This window comes from Drosophila nasuta, chromosome 2L, assembly GCF_023558535.2.
Source record: "Drosophila nasuta strain 15112-1781.00 chromosome 2L, ASM2355853v1, whole genome shotgun sequence".
NCBI classification, from domain to species: domain Eukaryota; kingdom Metazoa; phylum Arthropoda; class Insecta; order Diptera; family Drosophilidae; genus Drosophila; species Drosophila nasuta.
In genome coordinates, this window is record NC_083455.1 from 20,019,098 (window position 1) to 20,039,081 (window position 19,984).

The 19,984-nt window shown below is 36.5% G+C and overlaps 3 protein-coding genes across 3 annotated transcripts in view; 2 read left to right on the top strand and 1 right to left on the bottom strand.

Annotated features, from left to right (window-relative positions):
• The first annotated feature begins 3,411 nt into the window (after window positions 1-3,411).
• LOC132798507 (uncharacterized) lies at window positions 3,412-4,129 on the top strand. Its single transcript, XM_060810387.1, has 2 exons — window positions 3,412-3,636; window positions 3,688-4,129. Exons 1-2 carry the CDS (start codon window positions 3,511-3,513, stop codon window positions 3,862-3,864), a joined length of 303 nt encoding a protein of 100 aa, XP_060666370.1. The 5' UTR covers window positions 3,412-3,510; the 3' UTR covers window positions 3,865-4,129.
• A 4,119-nt stretch (window positions 4,130-8,248) lies between these two features.
• LOC132793702 (uncharacterized) lies at window positions 8,249-9,052 on the bottom strand. Its single transcript, XM_060803749.1, has 2 exons — window positions 8,727-9,052; window positions 8,249-8,673 (listed from the first exon to the last, which is right to left on the bottom strand). Exons 1-2 carry the CDS (start codon window positions 8,908-8,910, stop codon window positions 8,387-8,389), a joined length of 471 nt encoding a protein of 156 aa, XP_060659732.1. The 5' UTR covers window positions 8,911-9,052; the 3' UTR covers window positions 8,249-8,386.
• Window positions 9,053-14,059: 5,007 nt separating this feature from the next.
• LOC132798505 (fibronectin type-III domain-containing protein 3A) overlaps window positions 14,060-19,984 on the top strand; it is a 76,191-nt gene continuing 70,266 nt past the window's right edge. Inside the window, exon 1 of the mRNA XM_060810379.1 lies at window positions 14,060-16,190. Within this exon, the coding sequence (XP_060666362.1) occupies window positions 14,249-16,190 (1,942 nt within the window). The 5' untranslated portion in view covers window positions 14,060-14,248. The remainder of the gene's footprint in view (window positions 16,191-19,984) is intronic.

Below are 19,984 nucleotides of genomic sequence, written 5' to 3' on the forward strand. Positions count from 1 at the left end.
AATTTTTTTAAAATGTAAAATGAACTACTACAACAATTGTTCTTATTAAAGTTACATCATAAAAAATGTAAAAATGTAATAAACTACTATCCACATTAAATCACAAAACATTACAAAATAAAAAATAAACTTGTTGCAAAAAAGAGTGTTCCATAATATATTGAATATACCAAAAATACTTCTTCAAACGGGTAATATTTAAAAACTACTTCACCTAATGTGTAATATACCAAAAATACTACGCCATCCTTCAAGATGTCAAGCAGCGGCCATTTGCAATTATTCAAAGCTTTGTTTGCATGCTTTGCGAACGCAAAGATCTTTGCGCTGCTTCGTTGAGCTGCTTTCTTGAACTGCTTTATTGAGCCTATTGCAAGGCTACGAATAACTATTGCTAATCGATAAATCGAATTCGCTTTGCGGCAATCGATAAATCAATTTCTTTTTTAACGAATTGTTGAGTTATGTCTATGAATTTCAAAAGTAGCATTATTATCTAAGTTTTTAAGAATTAAGTTCGTAACTTGATTGAAATGTCAGTCATGCTGAATAGGTACGTTGAAGGCGCTCAATGCGAGCAATTTATTGTTTTTGTTTTAAGCAAAACAGAATGCAAATGGCCATGTCAACACCCGAAACCGCATCCCTCAAGTCCATGATTGCTCCCCTTGTCTCTCTTTCTTTCGCAGAGTGGATCAAGGGTGAATGTAGCCAACGAGTGAGGGAGACGGAAACGGAGGTAGCGGAATGCGGGAGAACTGTGGCCAAAGGCAAGCACAGCAATAATATAAATGGCTGCTCTTCCAGTTGTTGTTGTTATTCTTGTTGCTCTGAATGAAATACAATAAAATTTTAAAACAAACAAATGCAAACACGCACACACAAACACAAACACACACACGCATAGTCACAAATACAGCTGCAGCTGCAGAGACACAACAAGCTCAAAATAAGGAGCATTGCGAATGCGACTAATGAGCAGCAAAACAACAACAGCAACGCATATAAGAAGAGAAGCGCTGTTAACGTCGGCGTCGGCGTCGAAGTCAGCGTCGCGCTGTTGCCGCCAAAGCTTTGAAATAAACAAATAGAGCTAAAACAACAACAAGAACAATAACAGCAGTAGCAGCAGCAGCAGCGTGAATAACAAGGACAGGCTGTGTTGTAGTAAAACGCTTATTTACGCATACACAGTAGGCGAGGGAGGAGGTTGAAGAGGAGCGAACAAACTGAGGCGTTGCGGGGGCGTAGCAACAGTTGTGGTGCGAGTGAGAAAGACAACAAAAATGAAGAGGACGTATTTGGGAGTAGCTTTGTTTGTAAAGCGCACAGCAAGCAGAGCACACACACACACACACACACACACACAAACACAGGCACGTACACTTGCATATTCGTATTTGTATGTACGTTTCGATGTTTGTATGTGTATTTATATAGAGTTGTACATGTGCGAGCGAGAGGGAGAGATTGAGAGAACTCAAACTAAAATTCACGTCCGAATGCTGGGGCTGCATTTTCTATTTCGTTTTGTTGGCCCCAAAAGTTTGTTGAGAACATTAGCAAATGTTTGTTTTAGCAAACGGAATATGCTTCGTTTGTTTCATCATCATCATGATCATCATCATCATCAACAACAACAACAGAAGCAGCAGCAACATTGGTTGGTAGCATCATTATTATCATTGCATTGCCTTGTTTTGTAGCATTTCATTTTGCCTGCTGTGTGAGTGTGTGTGTGTGGGTGTCTTACTTTGGCTTCTTTCATTCTTTCATGCCCACTGCCCTTTTCACTCAGCCATTGTTGTTGCTCCTTGTTTGCCATCATCATCGTCGTCGTCGTCGACGTCGCTGTGGTTGTTGTTGTTGTTGCTGCTACTGTTGTCGTTGTTGTTGACGTCTGCTTGTGCTCTCTGCTACTTTTGCGTAGTTTTGTTTATTTTATTTGTTTTGCTTTGTTTTTTTGTTGTTTATTTTTGTTTGATTTACGTTTGGCAGTACCGTTGCCAGTTACCCACCCAAACATCCCCCTTCCCCTCCCACACTCTACACTCCTCATCACAACCACCTACATATTCCGGGCTTTGTTATACTCGCTACCCTAGAAAGCTAACGGGGAATTTCTAAATTAACTGTGAACCGGAAGTATTTTATCGGCCACATAAAGTATATTACATACATTTATTTATTTTCTTTATATTTATTTTTATTAAGCTTAATATTTATTTGTTAATCATTAAATTTTTTCCAAGTATTTCAATTGTAATTAAGCTAAAATACGAAAACTATACTAAAATTTAAAAAATAACAATTATGTATTTTGCATTAGATTATTCTCTATAATACTAAAGACATTTCACATTAAAATTGAATTTTATTCAATACTTCAAAAAAATGTAAACCTTTCATTAAATAAAACAAAATAAATTTAAATGAAAATAAATAAAATGGAAATAGTAATAAGATGGAATAGTAATTGTAAATAAAATGGAAATAGTAAGATAAAATTTGATAATTAATAACTCTTAACTAAATAAAAAAATTAATATAAAAAAATAAACAAAGTTGATATAGAAGCTATTTAAGAAATAATTATAAATTAAGTCATAGTTAGAACAACACATTTAAAAGCTGACGAATTTTATTTTTATTCTCAAAAAATGGTTAATGGGTATCTCCGAGTCTATCATATTGAACTTAGCTTTCCTAGTTGTTTTACTTGTGCTGCTTCTTCCTCTTCTTCTGGTCTTCTGGGGGTTTGACGGGTTTGCGGCTGTTTTCTACGGTAACGTTGCATGCCTCTGACTCTGTCACTGCTTCTTCTTCTTCTTCAACTTAATTTTGTATTATTTTCTTTTTTCTTCCATTTTTCCTTTTTTTTTTGTTGTTATTTATTTATTTCTTGTGTAGGTACCGTATTGACTTAAAGTTTGTTGTACTTCTTTGTCTTTCGTTTCGTTTCGTTTCGCGTCCTCGTTGTTGTTGTTTTGTTTTGTTTTTGCTTATTGCCTGACGGAAATGCCTTGAAACATTTCTATGTTTGTATCGAGGCGCGTTGTTCACCGTTCAGAGGTCAGATCGGACTTTACGTAGTATTCCCCATGTGTAATATATTTCCCCGATATACAAAATAAATATTGTACACTATATTCCCTTTATATAATGGGTTCAGAATTTGTTTACTTATTTATTTTTAAGTTTCGTATATCTTCAAAAAACACAGTCAATTATATATATTTTATGTCATTATAATTTTTCATCTTTTTTTTTTTTTTTTTAGAAATGTTTATCTAACTTCTAAATTCATAATTTAGAATTAAATTAAACCAATTTTTGTTGATTATGGATTTGTTTTTGTATGTCTTTGCTTAGATAATGTTGTCAAAATGAAATGTAATTATTTCACATTTCTTCGCCTTTAAAAATTTGTGTTTTTTTTTTTATTTCGGTAAATTTTTTTTTAAAATAAATTCGAGTTAATTTGAGCAAAATTATTGCAAATGAAAAACTATGGCAACCTTGGGGAAATCTAAAGAGTGGTCACGTGCCATTATCTGCAGGCCAAAAGATAATCTAACAACAGAGGCGGGTTTGAGAGCACAAAAATATACCATGGTGCCTACCATCGAGAAAGAAGTACATATTTTTGCATATTACATCAATTTGATTGACTTATTTTGCGTTTAGGAATCGTGTCCTTCAATGGCGATGATCATCGGTAACGAATATGCCAGAATGTGGCTAAAGGATCGAGATGAATTTCAGGCAAAAACCGATCTGAATCGCAAGAAAAAGGTTATTAAGAACGATTTTGACTGGTGGCTCAAGTTGCGGAAAACCACCAAATGTTTCTGCCCCATCTGAGATTTGAAATCAAAAAGCTTCGCGCTTTTTATGCACATTTCGCGTATTGCATGCAAAAGTTTTCAACAGCTTTTGTGTTTTAGCAAAGACACAAACCATAAGCTTTTTGGCCCATTGTAAGTTCAATTTATGGCTGGCCGCGTTTTAATGCGCAATTTCCTCTATAAACAGTAAATGCATAGGAATTGTTTATGCACATAAATTGTAAAGTTAATCAAACGCATTTAATTAAGCACTTAATATAAAACTAACTGAATTAGCAAAATTGCCGAGTGCTTGTTTTTTTTCTGTTGTAGACATTTAATTGCATTTTGGTGGGGTAGGCTCCACAGAGCTTTGGCAGACAGCAAGCTCGCAACAGCTTTTGCCTGCCTGCACACACAGGTTGTTTGTGTAGTTGACAAAAGCACTCGAAATATTTTTGACTGACTTCACGTGCGCTCTCCACTCTCACTCTCAGTCGTTCACTATCACTGGCTCTCGCTTACACTTGTACAGCACGGCGCTCTCGTCACACTCGTCTTGCACACTAAACGAGGCTTAGCCACCCACCAGCAAAAGAATTTGCATGCAACTACTTGTCGTGCTTGTGTGCGCTCTCTCTCACTCTCTTTTCTGCTGCTGCTGTTGCTCCCACGCGCTGTTGCCGTTGATGCTTTTGCGAATTTGTACTTCGTGTGTGCTCGTGTCGGCTCATTTGTTCGTATCGTCCGACGTTCACGTGCAAGTGTATGTGTGTCTGTGCAAGTATTTTAGCTCATTTGCAGTTTTCCATAGTGGCGCAGCGTCAATCAAAATCAAACGTTTGCCGCGTTTGGTTCGTCGTGTCGTTTTGTCTCGTGTGTGCTTGTGTTGTATGCGATTTTTTTTTGTATCGCCGTGTTTCAAGTTATAGCGCGCAAATGCCACAAGAAAAAATTCAATTGAATTTGCCAGCTTGTTACGCATTTCCAAACAACGAATTTTCCACAACAATAAAAGTTGTAAAAGCAGCAGCAGCAGCAGCAACATAAAGCGCAAAAAAAAAACAGCAACAAGTCACACAAATAACAACAAATTGTTGCTGCTGCCTCGGTGGACTGGTTTATGTATTTTCTTCGCTCTCTTCTCGTGCTCGTGCTCGTGCTCGTCTATTCGTGCGTGTTCGCGTCTTTGTCGGTGTGAGTGTACGTTTACGTGTATTTGTGTGTGCAAAATAACAACAACATTTTCCACAGCTGGTAAGTTGGGGGCAAATATGATTAGAAACTTTCATTTTTCGCAGTTTTTATAGAATTATCTTACTGCTTTCATGCATTGCAATGATTCTGATGCATTTAATCTGCATTTTATTGCATTTAAGCAACAAAAAAAGGCAACAATATGTTAACTTCTCACACACTCATACACATGTATGCGTGCTTGTGCGCGTATGCGTGTGCGATTTGCCAATAGCTTGCAGCACACAAAGCAAAACGGCAGTAAAATGTAGCAACAACAACAACAAAAGCAACAACAATTGCGACTTTGGCATAGCAAGTGCAGCCAGCAAGCAGTAAAGCAACTCAACCAGTTGACGCAGCAACAAATACTTAGTAATGCCGGCGTCGCAGTCGCCGCGAGCAGCGCCGCGACGCTTTCTTATTTTACCATGCGCGCAGCAGAAAATGAAGTCTTTTTTTTGCTGCGACGTCAAAGTAAACTGCGCTGTCGTTGGCGTGTGTCTACATATGTGTGTGTGTGTGTGTGTATGTGTAGGTGTGTGTTCGTGTCTTTTGGCATTTTCAAATTGCATATTAACCACTCATACATACAAACATACAAATTGTTACTGGTTGAGCTTTTCAATTTTGTTTGTGTTACAAATATTTTTTCACGCGCTGTTCAATTCCATTTGACTTTTAATTACATTTGCTGATCGCGTTTCACTTTGAGCATAGTTTAATTGACCAAGAGCGTATTAAATGTGTTTTTATTGTTTTGCCAACACATGTTGCCGCATTCAAGTTCTTAAGAATTTCGTTAGCCATAATATTCAATTATTATCTGCCACCATATGGGAATCATATAAATTGAATCATAATCCTCTGTCCTAGTCACGCCAATTTCCAATTTCCGCGTAGTCGACGAAAAAAGAAAGACAACATGTGTGTGTTGAGTGAAATTCGCATCGGTTTAACATTCGAAAACTAGCTGTAAAACTAATACGCATCCCACACATACAATGAAACGGACAAGCAGTGCGTTATCTTGCAGCATGACACACACATATGCATGCAAGCGTATGCAATCGGACTGCTTGCAGTAGGTACGCGCGATTGCAAGCAGTGCATGTTATGCAGCGCTCTATCTCCCTCACTCTCAGTATCTTTATGCAAATTGCATACTTGTGTAAATTCGTTTTTGTTTTTGATTATCCGATCGTTTTGCAATTTCATCGTAGCTGACGACAATGTGATAAGATATTCAGTTGTTATCTAGCTTGTAATTTGTCACTCAACTGCAGCGGAAGTGAGCAGTTCCTCTGACCTTCGAAATACGATTAGACTAGACCTCTTTTTCTGCGCTTATTCTATGGAAATATCATAACGAATGACGTGTGACATCTTCGTCTGACAAACATATGGTTATGAACTAAAAATAAACACAGGAAGTTGCCGGCATAGACTAGCGAGATACCCTAATTAGAGTAAATAATGGGTTGACCCAGATTCAGTTGTTTAGAAAAATAAAATGAATTTAGTATTGGGAAAAATGGAAATTGAAGATAAAAATTAACTTTTAATTTAAATGACAACATTAAGTTTAAAAAAAAAATCATTAACAATAAATAAATTAAAATGAGAAATTTTTTTTTTCATTTTTTGAACTCTTAAATAATATTAAATATACCAAAACTTATACATTTTAGTTTAATAGACTATAATGGAACTGAATATTCATTGCATATATTAAAATAAGAGTAAATAAAATATAATTTGAAAATAATTAACATAAAATTTATGAAAAGGTAAAAAAATTATAGATTTTTAATGACAGCTGACTAGTCCAAAAAAATTAATTTCTTTTCATTCATTTACGCAAATATTTAACAATTGCAATTTGCATATGCCGGTTGTAAAATGGGCTAGAAAAACAAACAACGAAAAATGCATAAATATTTAATGCCAACTTTCATGCACGAAGTTGCAATAATTATGCATAAATATGTGCAGGTATTCTACTATACATGTATGTATTTAACCGCAAGCCGCTTTGACATTATGCAGCTACCAACAAAAACAATGAATATTTTCAAAAAATGCGCGCATATAGTACTCATACATACACACACATAGATAGGATAGATGGACTGACGCAAAACACGCGCAACGGTATTTGTGTATGTAGATGTATGCAAGTATACATAAGTATTTATGCCAGGCATTGTAGAATATTGCGAAGAGGGCGGAGTAAGGAGCATGAAGAATCACCTCACATTTCGCTTTTTTGCAATGCTCGTCGTGAGTGAAACGACGCCCACGCGCCAAAGGCAAAGTCCCACCAACACCAACACAATCACCACCCATCATCATCATCACGGTGTCATTCCATGACCAAACGGACCGACCGACACGTCGGCCCTATAGCCCTAGTACGCCCTCGCCTTCGTTTACCACCATCTTCTTGGCTCTTACATTTGTTGCACTCGTACTCTCGTGCAAAGCTTTCTCATTCACCACATTGAACTTCACCACACCCAGCCAGCCATATTCTGGCGCTCTCGCGCTTCGTGCACTCGTGCGTTCGTTCGTCGGCTCGTCCGTTCGTGCGTGTGTATTTCGTTCGTGTCTTCGGCTTCGTGTCTTGGGTGGCCGGTGTTTACATTGCATTTGCTTGCCGTGCGTTGCTCTCGCTGCCTACGTAGCAGACATCGTCGCTGTCGCTGTTGGTGTCGGTGTCGGTGTCGACGTCATCGTAAAGGTCACCAGCAGAAGACCAAAGCGAGATGTGATAACGGACAATGGACGCACGCGAGGTCGTGGAATGTGGGTTTTTTGGTTTCGTGGGATGCTGGCTGGTTGACTGAATTACTGACTGACTGACTGACTGACTGCTTGCTTGCAACCATATGGTCAGTGCACACTGCAAATTGCTACTTGGCAAAAGTCGACGCTTCATTTGGTTTTCAAATTGAAAAGGAAGAGACGCGACATTTTCCCCGCCTTCCTTCTCTCCTTCTTGGTGGAGGCAGCGTGGAGCTCCGCTAATTGAGACATTTGTCAACTTCCACAAATGAGAAGCAATTTCTCAGTGTGTACATACTTTTCAAAGGGAATATTATGCTTGGCAGTCGAAAGACAAAAGCGAGACGTTGAATTGTTCGCGAGTCTGGAAATATTTTTGGTGTATATTAATCAAAGCATTTTTCTCTTTTCGTTTTTCTTTATTGAAGCAACAAAAACAAGCAAACAGTAAATTTTCGATTTCTTGAGTGTCTCTAAAATTGGCAGCCAACTTTTTGGTCATATTGTAAAACCAATCTACCTTTTAGCCTTTTTAGCTATTTAATTGGCAGATTTGCACGCTTCGGTTTGCGACGCAATAGGGCTTCGGCCTTGAGCAATTGCGGCGGTATCAATGTGGTGGTCGAGGTGGCTTCATTATCCAACTGCGTCTTTTGCAGAATGCTCTTTTTGTTGGCATCGAGCTGTTTTAGTGACTTCTTGATGGTTCTCTTCTCGGTTTTTGGCTTCAAGTCGAGCTTAAAATCAAATTTATTTGTTTCGTTGAGTGATTTGATTTCATCCAGGAGTGTATCAAAGGTCATTGATACCATAAAGTATCGGCCTAGAGCGAAATTGATTACAAATTAAATGTATTTCAAGTTCATGTTTGCTTACCATTGAGTTTCTGCAGAAATCCCATGCGATTGCCCACGTCGAGTGTTTGCTTCACTGGCTTCATTAGATCCTCCTCCGGCAAATCTGTATTTTTCGCAATGGCCACGACAATTTCCCTCAATGTTGCTGGAGTCTTGATCATTTGCAGCGTATGCATTATGATGGCACCGTTAAAGTTTGGCATTTTCTTTAAATTGTTAATTGATATTGGTAGTTTTAACTTGTAATGCGATTTGTTTTTAAACTATCAAAAAATGAAATGTGCTTTTCAATTTAATAAAAATAGTTTATACGAAGCCTGCTATTTGATTTTTGTTGAGATAGAAATGGGAAAAATATCTAAAAATGTCGTGTTCCTGTTAAAATTCCATTATACTAAAAAGCTTTCAATTTTGATGACAATAATTAAGTTTGCCATTTCAATACTCTCATCAAACTAATCGCTGGTGCCTTCCTCTTTTTATTTTTGCTTTTCGTTCGTGTGTCAATGGCACACAGAGTCCATATCTGTATTGGACATCCATGACAATAATAACGATAAAAAAGCAGCTAGCTCGACTCGAATTAGGTGTTGCTTTGTCATTTGCCATTTACATCAACATGGATTGCTGCTGTTGTTGCTGTTGTTTTGGTGTTGTTGATTATAATCAGCAGGGCAGCAGAGCTAAAAATAGAACTGTCGTTGGCAAACGAGAATCTGCGAGCCGCTTGACAACTCTATCGCAGCATATGGCAGATTGGATGTTTAATTAAACTCAACTAACGCAAGAAAACTATCGGCGTAACACATACATACATAAAACAAAAAACCAACAAACGTATCATTGCGCTTTATCAAAATTAAAGGTCACAGTCAAATCAAGATGTTATCTATGCATCAAAAAAATTGAGTAAAATAACGCTTGCATTCAATTGAAGCTATATTAATTACACGTAAAGTATTTGCAACTTTTGCAAATGTCAGAGATTGATATACTACAGTGTGTGTTTTTGTGCAATTTCATTCCGTTTTTGGCCCGCCATATGGAAGCCAGTGGAGCGTATACGCGATATTCAGAAACAAGCCGGGTGGCAATCTATAAAAATATCAACACGAACATTCAAAGGGCTGTGCACAGCAGAGTTCTTTAATAGCAGAGTCAAGTAAATTGAGCAATTAAATATATTATTATAATATTATTACTTTTTATTACACATTTGTATTTGGAAATACAATATTAAACGATTCAAGAAATGTTTAAAAAAATGAGTCAGAAATCAAAGGTTAGAATCAGATATTCGTTTAAACTGTGTAGACTTTTTTGATCAATATTTATTTATTTAAAGTTGAGAAAAAATAATGAATTTAAAATAAAATACTAAAAGCTTTAAGGGACCTTTAAATATTCCATTTAATTTGTTTGATACTAGTATGCAAAATGCAGTCAGAGCAAATGAGGTTTGGATGTTTATAATGAAATCGTAAAATAAACGTAAAATACTGTAGAAGAGTAGCTGAACAATATTTGGCATAATATATTATTATATTGACACTTTCTTGGAGCAATATTTAATATTTTAAAGTTGAGAAAAATATTGCTTTAAAATTAAATGGCAAAATCTTTAAAGGATCTTCAAATAATATACTTATTTTTATACCCTATGGTATATTTAGGCCTCTATGGTATATTAAGAATGTAGAACAATATCGATATACCACAAATATCATTCGGTATATTTTAGTATTCTTGGTATATTAATTTGATATATTTTAAGTATAATTTCACACTGTTGCTCTATGTTATATTTAGTAGTCTATGGTATATTTAGAGTGTAGTACAATATTTATATACCAAAAATATTATTTGGCATATTTTAGTATTCTTGGTATATTAATTGGATATATTTTAAGTATAATTCCCCATTTTTTTTCTCAATGTTATATGTAGTACTCTATGGTATATTTAGAATGAAGTACAGTATCGATATACCAAAAATATCTCTTGGTATATTTTAGTATTTTTGGTATATTAATTTAATATTTAGAATAATACTGTTTTGTTGTTATTCAAAATGTGGTATCTCACGGTCAAGCACATTCGAATGTAGCTTTTTCACTTGTTTAATATATGTAACTTTTTTAAATTCTAGTATACAAAATTGCAGTTAGAGTAGGAGAGACCTTCAGACTGTTGTCTATTTATAGTTTGGATGTTAATATTAAAATCCTTAAGTAAACCTAGTTGCTAAACTATTTTTAGAAATATAATATATTGTTTGTTCTTTTCTCTAACTCCCTTGTAATAAATAGTTTTTGAGGAACAGCTCATACGTGATTAGAGGAAACTATTCAGCTATTTAGCATAAGATGTGTCCATATGTGTGGCATCTGCATAGTATCTGCCACACGCTCCATTGTGTGGGCGTCGGTAGGAGGAAACAACAACAACAACAGACCCTTTGCATACAGCTCGACGTGTGTGTCAAATTATACTTGTGCACAGTGGCACAATTTTCGTTTAGCCACGTCGCAGTTGACGTCAATGCTGCTCAAAAAGCAAACACAGAAGCCAGGAGAGAGACGAGGGAGGAGAGAGGAGAGGGGTTGAGTTGAAATAGGACTACAACTAATAGCCTCTTGAGCTGCAGCAGCATGACTTGTCAGAATGTTGTTGAGCAGGACCTTTGCTTTGATGTTGTAAATATATATTGTATGTTATATATATAAATCGTGCGTATATACCGTATATTATCTGCAATAAATCTCGCATTGTGTGTTGTCAAAACTTTGTGACAAATTCGCAATTTGAGCAATCGATTGAAAGTAAATTAGAGTTCTGATGACAATCGACATCCGTTTTTGCTCCTTTTTTGATAGCAGTCCCTTGACCCGTTAACCGTCTGTCGTCTTTGGTTGTCTGTCAATTTGTCAATTTGTCGCATTTCGAATTTTCTCTTTCTTATTTTTTTTGTTGCTATGTGTTGTTGTTGTTTAAGTCAATTAATTGAAGCCATTGCTGGCTGGCTGGCTGTCTGTGCCTGGCCTGCCCTTTGCGCTTGTATAATTATCATGTGGCAACGGCAACTGCGATGTGGCAAGTTTTATACGCTTTTGCGTCCTAATTACTCACACTGTTCCCATTTGATTGTGCCACAGCCGACCCAGACTTGCTATTAGTGCACGTTGTGTGTTGACTTAAATCCTTAAGCGCCTTTCTGTTGCCTGTCTGCGACTCCAATGAATACAGTTAGTTGAGGCACAAATGTGGGCTAAGTTGCCGGCTCTCCACACTCAACTAAGGGGACTTAGGCATCAACGCAATTTTGATACCCTACGCCAAAAGGACTCAATCGAGTTGATTGCCATGCACGTTAAATATAGTCGGAGATATTTTGTGCTGTATTTTAGAAATAAAAGTAAGCGTAGAGAACATTCAATTTCATTATACACATAATTAAAATGCTGGCTAAAGTATAATAATAATACATTAATTTATTTCACTATCTTAATTAATACGATTGAAACATTCGTTGTATAAATAATTAAATAGTTTGCCAGAATATTATAATGAATATTTAGTTCAGTACTTTTTAAATAAAATTAATTGGAATAATCACATATTTTCATGACTTTTAACTAACACAACAGAGTATTATAATAATGCGCAGACTTATTTGTTAAATGATTTTAATATACCTAGAACAACATTTAATTTTTGCTGAAGTTCATTTATTTGTTTAACAAAACTGTCAAAAATAAGTAATAAAAACTTTTAGTACATTCTTTTTAATTAAAACCCTTTTTTAATTTAGCTACAAACATAATTAAAAACTGTGTCATCAGAAAAGTTAGTAAATATATAATGAAAGCAACTTAAAATTGTGTTAGAAAGATTCCTAAAAAACTCTGCTAGCGTATTAGAAGTTCAGTACATTTGTCTTCTCTCCATTTCATTCCCTTAAATACTTGTCGCAGCTGTTTGTATTGGTGTTGCTGCCTTTTGATGTGTACTTGCAACATGTTTGTATTTCATTTGGCAGCGTTGTCTTCTACTCTGCACGATTTTTGCCATATTTTAGCCATATGACAACATTGTGAATCTATCTCACAATATTGTGGCATTTATCATCTGAAAAGTAATGTGGTCATTTATCACGGGGCGTATGCGTAACAAAGCGAAATTATTAGCCAGATTAAGCCTACGCACTGCTTGAGCTAAGTCAGAACATCAAAGGGAACAAACAACCAGTCCATCCACCTGTTTTATCCTTTCAGCTTTCAGCTTCCAGTTTTCAGTTTTTATCGCAATGTAAATAATGCCCAACGGGCACAAAACCAAATTTCAATTTGAGTAGTAAATGTTGTTAAGCCACAGCTGTGGTTGTTGTTGTTGTTGCTGTTGGGGGCCTTAACTCAACCCACCTGTTGCATGTTCTGTCGCCTTGTTGCAAGGTGAATATTGACTGGGTCATGGCAAAAAAGAGGCTCGAGCTTTTTCTCTGCTCTCTGTTTGTGTTCTGGGGGCACGGAAATGGTTTCTTTGCCGTTGCTGCTGGATTAGCTTGAATTTAGCACAGAGCACTTGCTACAAGTTATTGTTGCATGCTGAAATTATCATTGTTCTGGGTTTTTTCCTACTTTTTGTTAACATAAAGTTTAATTACTTTAGCGCTTTTGTGAGAAAACTTTTGCTATTGTGAAAAAACTGTTGCATATTTTAAGGCGCAAATTATGTTGAAGCCAAAGTTGAAGTGTTGCAGAATCAGTTGCAAGTTTTTAAGTGTTAAAATTTTTAATTCAACTTACAAAATGTTTTTCCTCGTTCATATTTTTTATATGGAAGTTCTGACTTTGACCAAAGCTAATATGAACTTTTAGAACTATTGTGATTTAAAATACGAGAAAATTCAGAAATCGTATTGCAAAATACAATTAATATTTCAATTCTACATTTATTATATTATTATTTGAGTATCAAATTATTATTATTATTATTATTATTATAATTATTATTATTATTATTATTATTATTATTATTATTATTGTTATTATTATTATTATTATTATTGTTATTATTATTATTATTATTATTATTATTATTATTATTATTATTATTATTATTATTATTATTATTATTATTATTATTATTATTATTATTATTATTATTATTATTATTATTATTATTATTATTATTATTATTATTATTATTATTATTATTATTAATATTTATAGAATAAGAATAATAGTCAATTGTTTCATTTAATAATTAAATCATAGTTTTTAAATGTTATTCAATTACTAATTCTGGCAATATTTTCTTCACTTTTCCAGTTTATAACTCAAAGTATATAAAATTATTAAACGCTAACATGCAACTGCAACAGCAGTTGCCACAAGTGGCAACCCTTGCGCTACTCAAATAAAAACCAAGTGTAACATAAACAATTCGAGGTGTTAAATAATTCTAGTGTGCAAGCAAAGTACAACAACAATAATAATAACAACTTGATGTAAATAAACGAAAGCTGGAATTTGTTAAGCAATGGCGGCAGCTACAGTGAGCTCCCATTTGGAGGCACCAGCGAACAACGTGGATTTGGGGTGTGGCAGTTGCGATTACTACGAGAGCTGCGATGCATCGACGGCCACTGTGGACACCGATGACACTAGCGATGAGACAACAGCGATACTTATCGATAACAGCACACAAACTGAGGATGATGATGACGATGAAGAAGAAGAAGAAGGCGTGAATGGGGAAATCGAAGAGGAAGCACAACGAAAAGAGACGGCAAGATCGCCGTTGCCAAAAATTTTGGAAGAGCTGGAAGTTGAGGCTGATGCTGAAAGCGAAATGTCAAATTGTATACGAAACAATCAGAATCTAAATAATAATAAAAGTGTTGACGAAGAGCAAGAAGAAGCTGTGGAAGTAAAAGAGGAAGCAGAAGAGGAGGAGGAGGAGGAGGAGGAAGTGGATCATGTGGCTAGGCTAACGGGTTTGGCGCTAGAGATGGGCTATGCACGCATTATCGATTACGATAACTTTCGCATCATCGAGCATGTTATCGAGAGCGACGATGAGCCAGATGAAGCTGCTGCTGCTGCTGCTGATGACCAAGCTGAGGAAGATGACAACGATGATGACGAAGACGATGAAGATGTGGTGGATAATGTTAAAGTGCCACAAGTTTGTCAGGATTTGGTGGCTTTCATCGATGAAAGCTATCAGTTAATCGACAAGGCCGAAGGCAGCAATGGAAATGAAGCGCCAGCAGCGCAGCAGAATGTGGTCGATAACAACAATAACAATCGCAGCGGTACAGTGGATCAACGCATCGCAAAGAGCACAGTACGTAAAGTTCAAATTGCAATCAACAAGTCCGAGGAAGCGAAACACCAACAACAACAACAGCAACAGCAACAGCAACCAACGCCCACAACATCCAATAACGCTTTGATTAAAGCATACAAATCGAATCTAACGCCATTGGCGCCGCCATTTCAGCCAGCGGCACTCAAGTCGCAGCTGCAGCAGTCGCTGGTCGCCAGCAGCAGCAGCAGCAACGGAAGCAATGGCAGCAATGGCAACTGCAGTTTGTCAATGGCTACAACAACAGCGCTCAGCAGGAGCACGCTTTATGCGGCATATGAGCAGACAACAGTTTATTATCAGCAGCATGCTCATTCCCCGCAACATCCGCAACAACAGCAGCAACAACAGCAGCAACAGCAGCAGCAACAACAACAACAACAGCAACAGTTGTCGCCAAAGCATCAGCATTGTGCTCAACATGGCGGCATACCGCACATTCATCTGCAGTCAAACAATGGAACACAACTGCTGCCCGTGCAATTGATTACATTGACGCCAACGGCAACGGCTGCAACGGCCACATCAGCAGCAACTGCTGCTGCTGCTGCTGCCGCTGTTGCTGCTGCAGGCGCCGCTGCCGCTTGGCCACTTGTGGAGGCGCCAATTTACATGGATATCAATGGCGAGTATCGCAGCTATTGTCCGGCTCATGGGCCGCCAGGCGCCAATGGGCAACCATTGCTGTCGCATCACCAGCAGCATCACACACATCATCATCATAATCATCAACAGCAGCAGCAACAGCAGCAGCAGCATGCACATCACGCGCCACATCATCATCATCCACATCTTCAGCAACAGCAACAGCAACAGCAGCAGCAGCAGGAGCAGCAACTGAATCTCGCGAAGCAACATTTGACACCGTCGACGGCTGCGGCGGCTGTTGTAACAAATGTTAATGGAAATATCGGCCAGGCGGCAGCAACTGCGCCCCAATTGCAACTCTTGCAATTGGAAGCCGTTGTCCAGCACCAACAGCAACAGCAACAACAACAACAACAGCAACAGCCACCACAACAACGTCACCAACAACAACAACAGCAGCAACAACAACAACAACAACAACAACCAATTGCTGTTGCTGGCAAACGCAGCAAACTTTATCGAGGTGAGTGCCCGTTTTATGATATTTGTCGTCGAGTTTTTATCCCTTTTCATACCCTAGGCCCAATTCAATGGTTTCTTATAAAAGGGTATTATAGTTGCTGTCAACAGTAAATATATTTTAGATATGTATCGTCTACACCTCAGTTTCTTTACACATATTCTCCATTTAATCTCTATCAGATTATTAACTGACTATATGTTTCCTTTTAAGTTTGTATGTAGATGAAATGAATATTTTCACATTTTATTGCCTATAAATTTATATTTCGAAATGATTAAAATCGCATTAAAAATTAAGTATATTTTATAGCAGTTTATTTTGTGTGGAAATGGAAAGAAAAACTGTTCATTATATTGCTTAAAAACTAATAAAACAAAGGTAAAATGTTACTCTAAATTTTATTATAAATGATTAAAATTCAAATATTAAAATAAATAATACAACAAATCTATATAATATAAAATACGTGATCAAATAATAATAATAATAAAATAATTGAAATATAAAAGGATAATAATTAAAAAAAAGAAAATAATACAAATATGAAATGCATCATAAAATAATAATAATAATAAAATAGTTAAAATATACAAAATCAATAAATAAGAAAAAGAAAATAATAATAAAAGAGAAAAAGAATTTAATACAAAAATTGTATTTAATATCAAATATAATAATGAAAATAATAATTAAAAGAAAAATTAAAAATAAATAAGTATTTCCTTATGTGATGAAATATTTCTGAAATCATTGTCATCTGCTAGTCTCACTGTGAATAAATAAGTATTTACTTATGTGAATAAATATGTCTGCAATTATTACCTTAATAGAGTATCTGCTAGTCGAGCAAACCTCTCGCTGTAATTCCCATACTCGTTGCTTGGTGTTGCAAGTTCCGTTCCCTTTCGCCCTGTTGAGCCCCAAGGCTATTTGGCAATATATTTCATAGCTCGGCGTTTGTCCTTCTCAGTCATGTTAAGTACTTGCTTGCAAATACACTCACACACACACACACACACACACACACACAGTGACACACACAATCAAACTCAAACTCATACTCATAGTCGGACAGTGTCCAGTGCCCATAAACGTCGAGTTGAGGGGTTAATCAGTTGCGTAAAAGCAAACTTGCACTCTCCAGAGAATGGAGACACACATAGAGAAAGAGAGAGAGAGAGAGTGAGAGTCTGTGATTACGAACACTGATTGCACGCACTTAGTTCCTGGCTGAAATTAATTTTGAAGCCGACAACGGGGTCTCGAGACTCCGAGAGACTCAGACGCATTGGCTCAGTTTACACAATTCCCAGCGCGTCGTCACACTTCCCCCCCCGCCCCGCCCCGCGGCACGTTGTGGTTGCCACTCCCCTATTGAAATGCAAGGGAGTGCCTTTAAAATTGCTAAGGGTTCTTTTTCAACGGAACTACTATAATGGCAAGTTAAATGAAAAAGAAAAAACTGCAAATATACTCTACATTAACTGCTAGGGATTAATCCCTTTTTTTTTTGCCAGGGGTGACAAAATTGGCTGCAGTTTTAATGCAGCTAAAAGCAGCTTTAAAATAGCACAAAACTACAACGAATTTCATAAATTTGTTATCATAGTTTTTCGATTTATTTTATTTATACATTTTATTTCCATTCATTTTATATTTGATGTATTTATTTAAAGTTAACTTTGAGCTAACTACATGGAAACTTTTCAATCTAGAATAAAACAATTTTGAAACAAGATTTTTATCTTAAAATTCAAAATTGGGAATTCAAATCCTTTCTTAAGATTTTCTCAACATAAAAGTCTTATTTCAAATTTCTTTTTTTTTTTAAGTCGATAAAAATCTTCAATCAATATTTGCAATCTACTTTCCAATCTAGATTTTCTTTTCTCTTTGTACTTAGTGATAATCACTTTAGAGCATCTTCTATTCTAAAATCTTAAAAAATTATAAAATAATAAAATTTCAAAATTACAAATTCAAGAAATTAACAATTTAGCTTACAAGGTGCTTTCATTTTCTAGTGCTTAAATAATTGCTCAAGCATTTGGTGTATGATATACAAATAAATTGCAGAACGCAATATTAGGTATCTGTCAATCGATAACGCTCGAGTAGTAGCTTAGCCTTGGTTGTAAACGCTGCTCGCTGCTTGTTAACCGGACAGCTCCTTGTGTTACGATGATAATGCGCCCCTCTATAGTTGTAGTTGTACTTATGTGCCACTTTCCATCACCTTTCCGTCTGTTAAGCTTTGGCACATTACGTATACGACTCCTCTCACATTACATTTCGCATTGTGTGTTGTGTATGCGCCAAGTTGACCATCTCCCGCTGTGTCTCGTGTGTCATTTTTACTGACCACCAGACATGGTGGTACGCACATTTCCCCCCCTTCTCTTTCTCCCTCTCGCTTCACCTCAATAATCTGGCAGAGCAGCGTCGCTTCTTTTTTTTACTTTTTTTTGTATGTTTAGTTGACTCGGACTCTTTTTCACACATTTGCCATAAACAATGAGGCAAGCATTGTCCCTTTTGGTTGCTCTGTCCTGGTTTTTTACAAGTTTTCTGTTGCGTAGATTTCTGTTTTTTATTTTCTCTTGAATTAAGCACGAGTATTTGGCAGCAAGGCGTTTTGCCAACAAAAACCGTTTGTGCTTTTCGCATTTGGTTATCTGTTCCGAAAATCACAAATTCCCCAAATTTCACTTAACATCAAAAGACAATTAAGACAGAAAGTCTTTACTGTGTTATTTTTATTTTTTTATTTTTATTAATATTAACATTTTGTCTTTGAAGCTGGTTGCTACATTTAAGCCAGGCTAATCAGGTTTTTCCTGTATTGTATTCCAGCCTTGTGTCATTTGTCGGTCTGCTGAAGTCGTCTGTCTGTCTGGGTGTAAATTTTGCAGCATTTTGCAGTTAGCCAAGCCAGCCAGTTTGTTGGTTGTTGGTTGTTTCTGTGTGGCAATAATTTTGACACTGACTGTGCTTTGGATTCATTCTTTTCGTCCTGCGCCCTTCGCCTTGCGACATCTGAAATGCGTTTAGTTTTTGGCTTCGTTTTTTCTCTCGTTTATTGAATATAATTTTCATTTGTTTGCAGTTGTTCGTGTTTTCTTTTTATTTTTTTATTTTGCGTAATTTTGTTTTTCACTTTGTAATTTATTTTGTGGTACGTTTTGCCTTCATTCGCTTTTTCGTTTAGTTTTTTAGTTTCTTTTTATATTTTTTGTGAGTCGGCATCCCATTGGTTTATGGCTTGTAAGTTGTTTATTATTAATGTTTGGCTCATGTTGGCAGTTGTTTGGGGCCGCCATTTTTGTTGCCATTGTTGCACTGCACTTTGCGGCATGAGCTCATAATGAAGTCATATTTATTTGCCTCAACCATTTTTACCATATTTGCTCTGGGCATAAAATACGCGTCGTATGCGTCATATTGCGACAATGCTTCCAGCTATCAGCTCCCAGTTCCCAGTTCCTAGTTTCCTTTGGTTCCGCTCCCAGTTCTTCGTTCACAGCATCTATCCATTGACCCTCCGCACATGTTGTTCAGATATATGGGCATGTATGGTTGCATTAGCGGCATTTATGTAATGCCTGGCCAAGCTCTGTGACTCATAAATACAGCAAGCACATGCTCTAATGCATAAGCTGCGACTTATAGGCTTTTGCCTTTTGCATTAGACTGCAATCAATGCTGAGTTGCCTTGTAAAGTGCGGCGATAAGTAACTTGAAGACTGTGTTTGAAACGTGAACACATGCTATCAACTTTAATAACGAGGAATTGA